Here is a 6674-nt window from a genome sequence, read left to right on the forward strand (position 1 = left end):
TTGTCTGTTTACTTCGTCTGTCTCCTCCGCCGGACAGGGAGCTACCCTTCGGCAGAGACCCCGAGTGTTTTGTTCAGGGCTGTATCCCCAGCTCCGGTAACAGTGCCTGGCATGTTAGTGGGCACTCAGTAAACACTGAGGGAACGAATGCATTTTTCTAGATGATGCCCGTTTGCTTTGCAAAAAAGGCTGTAGCACTGCACAGTCAGCAACCACGTGCAGAAGTCCACTGCTCTTCCCCGTCCCCGAACTGTGTATTGTCCCTTTCATTCCCACGCTCTTTGCGAGTCACCTTCCGGGCGAAGGCACCCCCTTCCCAAACCCGAGGAGGTGGCAGTATCGCAACGTCAGGTGTTCAGACTCGCGGCGCGCGGCGCCAGGGGGCGCCAGAGGCGGGCTACCGTGCCGCGTCGAGCTGGCTGGAGCTCGGGTCCCGAAGGGGGTCCCGCCTAGTCCGGGGTTCCCGGCGCCCCGCCCCCGGCAGCCCGCAGCCGGGTGATGAGTGCAGCCCCGAGGCCCAGAGCCCGAGCGGCCCCTCCCGACTCCCAGCGCCACGCGGCGCGAGCCCCGCCAGACCCCGGCGCACCTGCTTGGGGCGTGGCGTCCGGCGAAGGCGCGCCTCGATTGGCGCGGAGGTGACAAAGGGGCGTGGCCGTAGTCGGCCCCCGCCCACCCGCGGCAGTCGTACTTAAGGCAGTTGGCGGCCAGACTCCACTCACAGCGCAGCTGCACGGCCTCGCGTGTGGAGGCTTTTGGTATCCCAGCACGACCCGGCTCCCCCCGCTGCTTCAGCCACCATGCCGCGCTCTTTCCTCGTCAGGAAGTCCGCCTGCTCCCGCCGGAGACCCAATTACAGTGAGCTCCACGACTCTTCTCCAGGTGAGTGGACGGGGTGCCGGACCCCAGGGAGTTTGGGGGAGGCAGGCGAAGGCTGCATGGGGGACACTTGAGAGGCAGGGCCCTTGGGGACAAAATGGAGGGGCCAAAGTCGAGGGGCCAAAGTCGAGTCAAAAGATAACAGTCTGGGTGTGAATAGGCCGGGGCAGGTGGATCCGGGAGATTGGGAGAGGGCTTTTAGAGGCCGGTGGTCTTTGGCTGAGGGGACTAATTAGCCGCCGAGAAAGCGGGGCGCCCCGAGAGCACAGAAGTGAGAGGAGGCGGCTTGTGTCTGGATAGACGCCGGCCTGGGGCTGGAAAGAGTCCGGAGTCCACAGGATTTGGGGGAGGGGGTGGGAGAAGAGATGTGTATGGAAGGGGGACAGGGGTGGTGCCTCGGCAGCTGGGGAGATTAAGGGCCAGGGAGCTGGGGGTCTTGCCTCAGGCTGGGGACTTGGGCACCGCAAGAGGAAGGAGACCTGAGAATGACCTCCTTGAGTTGGAGCTGGGGAAGGGGGTGTCCTTCCTGTAAGATCTGGAGGTTGAGGTGGGAGAACCAGGTGACCTGGCTGAGGAGGGGGCTCTGCCAGGGCAGGAACCTGTCTGTCCTGGTCATGAATCTTTTTTATTCATCTACTAAGCATTGAGTGCCAGCCCCACTCAGCCCCTGGCCCACATCAGGCTAATGTTTGCTGACTGACTGAATGATCTAATCCCTGACCTTGCGCTTTTCCCTGTCTCCTCACAGAGTTCACTTTTCAACAGCCCTACGACCAGGCCCACCTGCTGGCAGCCATCCCACCACCCGAGGTCCTCAATCCCACGGCCTCACTGCCTACGCTCATCTGGGACTCTCTCCTGGCACCCCAAGCCCAGCCGATTGGCTGGGCCTCTCTTCTGCCCCAGGAGATCCCCAAGGCCGTCGAGCTGACCTCCCTGTCTGACGAGGACAGCGGGAAAGGCTCCCAGCCCCCCAGCCCACCCTCACCGGCTCCTTCGTCCTTCTCTTCCACCTCAGCCTCCTCCCTGGAGGCCGAGGGTTATGCTGCCTTCCCAGGCTTGGGCCGGTTGCCCAAGCAGCTGGCTGGGCTCTCCGTGGCCAAGGACCCCCAGTCTCGCAAGGCCTTCAACTGCAAATACTGCAACAAGGAGTACATCAGCCTGGGTGCCCTTAAGATGCACATCAGAAGCCACACGCTGCCTTGCGTCTGTAGCACCTGCGGGAAGGCCTTCTCCAGGCCCTGGCTGCTGCAGGGCCACGTCCGGACCCACACTGGTGAGTACCCCTGCAGACTGGCTGCCCTTCTCACTGTCCCACTGCTTTTGCTACAAGCTCTTGTAAGATGGGCTTGCTGTTACTTTCAGACTGTGGAAACTGACCCCTCCCCACCCAGTCTCCTGACTCCTAGCTCAAGAGTTCAGGGGCCTGGCTCCGAAAAGTTTGGCAGAAACATTCGTTCATTCACCAGCTAAGCAGATGGGCTAAGGAGATAATTTTACACGTCCCTCTGCAGGCTCAGTTCCTCAGCCAAATGGGTTGGAGCTGGGTATGGGAAAGGTGTAACCAGCACCTTGCTGTTGGGGCCAGGTGTGAAGGGGCTCACCCTGCTCCACTTCCCCCACCCGCCCCCCAGCCAGACAGGATGTTTGTCAGACTCCCCACCTGCCTCTGAATCCTGCTTTGGGATCTTCCCAAACTTTGGGCTGCTGTTTCACCTCTCTAAGCCTCAGTACCCGCCTCTGTGAAATGAGCATAGAAACACCTTGTGGGGTTTTTGCTCTGGTCAAATGAAAGAAAGCATACAGAAATCACCTGGGACAGTGCTTGGTACATGATCAGTACACACAAAAATCATAGCTGGTATTCATTCTGCTTCCATGCTGTGTGTCTTTGAGCAAGTGATTTAACGCTCTGAGCCTCTCCGATTATAGATTATAATATAATCATATAGGGTGGGTTACGTACGGGGCTGTCTAGATTCAGTGGCTCCTTAATCGCTTTATAATATCATCATGGTTCTCAGATCTGCTCTCCCCACCCCCATTCACACTGCTGAATAGATAATCTTAATCCTATCATGCAGACCCAGGAACACGTTTGCTGGCAGAAAACACAATTATGTCTTGGTGTTTCAAAAAATGCAATACTGAATGTGTAGAAAATTATGAAATGGAGACTGTTCTAGTCTTTAGCTTTCTGGAAATGCAGAAAAGGTAGCCACTCCACCTTTTCAGAACATGAATGGTGGAGGCCACCCTGCTTGGGGCTGCTCTTTGGAGAGTGTCTGTTGAGGGAGAAGAGGGTTCAAGGGTCATGACTGTTGGTTTTGGGGGTCAGGTTGGCCAGGTTGGAGACTCAGTTCTGGCATTTCCTCATCCGGTGGCTGACCTCTGAGTGAGCCGTGAGGGTCAGTGAGGTGGTTTGTGAAGCCTGGCATTTTGCAGGCATTACTGGTGTCATCGTTACTCCTACGGGGGTGGGGGGCATCCTCCACACCTTGCAGACTGTGGCTACTACCCATGTCTCTTACCTTGTGCACAAACAGCTCTGATTTTAACATGGAAGGGTCCAATTGCCTGGCCTCTGTCCTGGGTGCCTGCAGCTGATGGCGTCTCTATTTGGGGGGAGTGGAAGCCCTCAGATGCTCCCCTGGGCCCCCCAGCTTCTTTCCCCTCCCACTCGGACATTATTTTAATGTAAAGGCATGGCTCAGACACAAAAAGCCTGTTGAAACGCACCAGTGCCATCCTCATCAACTCCCATTGTGTGCCGTAATGGTGCGCCCAGGGGGCGGGGCTGGGGGGTGGAGCAGGTGCACGAGGCAGCGGTGCCCAGCACCTGTTCCAGGCCGCAGCTGCTGGCCCGCAGTGTGTCAGGCCACGTTAATCCAGGGAGTATTGCATGTACACTGCCCCCCTCGGCGGCCTTTGTCCCGCCGGTCTGGTGCTGATTTCACACTCCAGGAGCACCATAAAGACGTGGCTGGGGTGGGGAGGGGGAATCCGCGAGGGGTGGAGGTCTGCTGCCTCCTGCTGCACCCCTCACATCCCATCAAGCCTGCCCCTTTGTTCAGGTTTGTGTCTAATCATAAGAAACATAAAGATAACGTTCACTGAGCACTTGGCAGTGCGGGAGGCCGGGGAAGGCGTGATGCTCAGGGATTCCTTCACCTGTGTCAAGGCGGTAAATCCACCAACAGTCCTAAGAGAGAAGTGCCATCATAACCCCCATCTTACAGGTGTGGAAACTGAGGCATAGAGAAGGAAGTCACTTTCCCAAGTCACAGCCCATGGGCTGGAGCCAGGGCTCCTTCACCTTGGCCAAGCGGGTGAGGGGGCAGTGGGGATTACAGGACTCCATCCCCTTTTCCAGACCTGCATAGCGTGGGCCCTGAGTTCACAAAGGAGTGTGTGAGTGAGGAGGAAGTTCCCTTGGACCTTGTAGACTGCGGTCATCAAACCCTTCCGGCCTGGTGTGCAGAGGCAGCTCAATACGGCAGAGCAGGTCACTCAGGTGTCCCTTCCCCAATCCTCTGGCCAGGTCCCCGCTCTCTGCCCCAGGAGACTGAGCCCATGGACTTGGTTCCACAGTGGGCCGCAGGCATCTGACTTCTAGACCCCGCCCTCCCTGCTCAGCTAGTGCCCCAGGCACCCAGGAGGCTGCTGGAATTCATTCATTCCCAGCTCTCAATTCCAGCACTGGGATTTAACTAGAGGGCCTTGGCCTAGGGGCATATAAGGCTGGGAATGGAAGGATAGGAGAATGTAGTTTCTTCTGGAAAAGACTATTCAGTATTACAGAATAGTGCCGGGCCTGTGGTAGGAGCCTGATTAGTATTTGTGTAATGCATTACCCTTCTGACTTTATTTGGGAAATGCTGCAGCCCCAGGAAAAAGCAAAACACAACATTTGACGTTTCTGGAATGTGAGTTACAGTCTCTTGATTGGGGCAGGAATTATGAAAAGTTGGTGAATGGTGTTTTCTGGTGGTAATTGAGGAGTCAGGCTCTTCTGAGACCTTTATAAAAAAAGACTTATTGTTGTACAAGCATTTATTGAGTTCTCACTGTGTACCCAGCCCTGAGTGCAAGACTCTTCTCAATACAGCCTGGCCAGGCAGGTGAATGAGGGCCACAGGCAGGGTTTTTTAAAAAAAATAAGTCATAAGGTAAAAGGTTTCTGTAGCCTCTTGGGGGTTCTGGGCCTTGGGCTGGAAGCTTAGAATGGATTCGGTGTCGGTGTCGGTGGCAGGGGGGATCCTGCCCTCGTGGGACTCAGTCTGATTGGGGGACGAACAGACTTGAAACTACCCTGAGTGTGATCCGAGTTGATGGGGAAGCAGGATAAAGGAGTGACCTGCTGGGGGATAGGGGTGGGCTGGGGCTTTAAGGCTGGCTCTTAAGCTTTGTCCCCAAGAGGAAGTAAATCCAGGGGTTAATAAGGAACATCCATTACAGCCCCCTTAACTGAGGGGCAGTCTGTGTAGTGCTTAAAATCAAGGGCGCTGGGCTTCCCTGGTGGCGCAGCAGTTGGGAGTCCGCCTGCCAATGCAGGGGACACGGGTTCGATCCCTGGTCCAGGAAGATCCCACATGCCGTGGAGCAACTAGGCCCGTGCGCCACAACTACTGAGCCTGTGCTCTAGAGCCCGCGAGCCACAACTACTGAAGCCCCTGTGCCTAGAGCCCATGCTTCGCAACAAGAGAAGCCACCACAATGAGAAGCCCGTGCACCGCAACGAAGAGTAGCCCCCACTCGCTGCAACTAGAGAAAAGCCCACGTGCAGCAACGAAGACCCAAAAACAGCCAATAAATAAATAAATAAATAATAAATTCTTTAAAAAAAAAAAAAAATCAAGGGCACTGGAGTCGGGCTATTTGGTCTTGCTGAGATGCTGCATATTCCCTGTGCCTCAGATTCACCATCTCTAAACTCAGGACAAAGGTGGGGTTAAATGAGATAGTGTAAAATGCTTCCACTGTCCCTAGCACAAAGTGTTCAGCAAACACAGTTGCCATCACTGTCATCATTGTTGAGCACTTCCTGCTGGCAGGGCAGGAAAAGTACTTGATTCAACCTTCTCAATTACCAGCCTCTATGAGTGGGAGATGAACAGCTCCATTTTACAGATGAGCAAATGGAGGCTCAAGAGAAGCCAGCTGACTTGCTCAGGGCCACACGGTGGGAAGCAGCAGGCGCTCCCTGCCAAATCCAGGCCTTTGGACACTGTATGGCCTGGCTTTTCTGGGTCGCGGGAGTTCCTCAAAGTTGGAGTGAGCCAGGGGTGGGTGGGGATTTCAGTAGACGTCAGCTGTTCTCCCAAGTGTCTGAGTCTCACTCAGCTCCCTCCTGTCTTCTCTCCCCAGGCGAAAAGCCCTTCTCCTGCCCCCACTGCAGCCGCGCCTTCGCTGACCGCTCCAACCTGCGGGCCCATCTCCAGACCCACTCGGATGTCAAAAAGTACCAGTGCAAGACATGCTCCAGAACCTTCTCCCGAATGTCCCTGCTCCACAAGCACCAAGAGTCAGGCTGCTCAGGGGGGCCCCGCTGACTCTAAAGGCACCTCTCCGGGCCCTACCCCAACTCCAGAAGGAAGGACCCGGCATCCTTCTCTCAGAGTTCCCTCCTGAGCTCCGCCTTCTGGCTGCGTTGGCCCCCCAGGACTCTGAGGACCATTTCCCAGTCCTCTGCTCTGAGCGCCTCACCGGGCTCTGAGGGGGGCCTTTCTTTGGACAGCTGATGGGAGGGTGGCTTGCAGCAGAGACCCCTTCCTGGCAGCCGCTGCTCCAGAGTGTTC

The 6674-nt window shown here is 56.3% G+C and overlaps 1 protein-coding gene across 1 annotated transcript; it reads left to right on the plus strand.

Annotated features, from left to right (window-relative positions):
• The first annotated feature begins 797 nt into the window (after nucleotides 1-797).
• Nucleotides 798-6428, plus strand: SNAI1 (snail family transcriptional repressor 1). The gene is made up of 3 exons (XM_065893363.1): nucleotides 798-879; nucleotides 1625-2152; nucleotides 6244-6428. Exons 1-3 carry the CDS (start codon nucleotides 798-800, stop codon nucleotides 6426-6428), a joined length of 795 nt encoding a protein of 264 aa, XP_065749435.1.
• Nucleotides 6429-6674: the final 246 nt, after the last annotated feature.

This window comes from Phocoena phocoena, chromosome 15 (genome assembly GCF_963924675.1).
Source record: "Phocoena phocoena chromosome 15, mPhoPho1.1, whole genome shotgun sequence".
NCBI classification, from domain to species: domain Eukaryota; kingdom Metazoa; phylum Chordata; class Mammalia; order Artiodactyla; family Phocoenidae; genus Phocoena; species Phocoena phocoena.

Bases quoted from the DNA above. Each gene is read 5' to 3' on its own strand.
- SNAI1 (XM_065893363.1), top strand. From the start codon at position 798: ATGCCGCGCTCTTTCCTCGTCAGGAAGTCCGCCTGCTCCCGCCGGAGA. The intron at 880-1,624 runs GTGAGTGGACGG...GTCTCCTCACAG, and splicing joins GCTCCACGACTCTTCTCCAG to AGTTCACTTTTCAACAGCCC. The intron at 2,153-6,243 runs GTGAGTACCCCT...TTCTCTCCCCAG, and splicing joins CCACGTCCGGACCCACACTG to GCGAAAAGCCCTTCTCCTGC.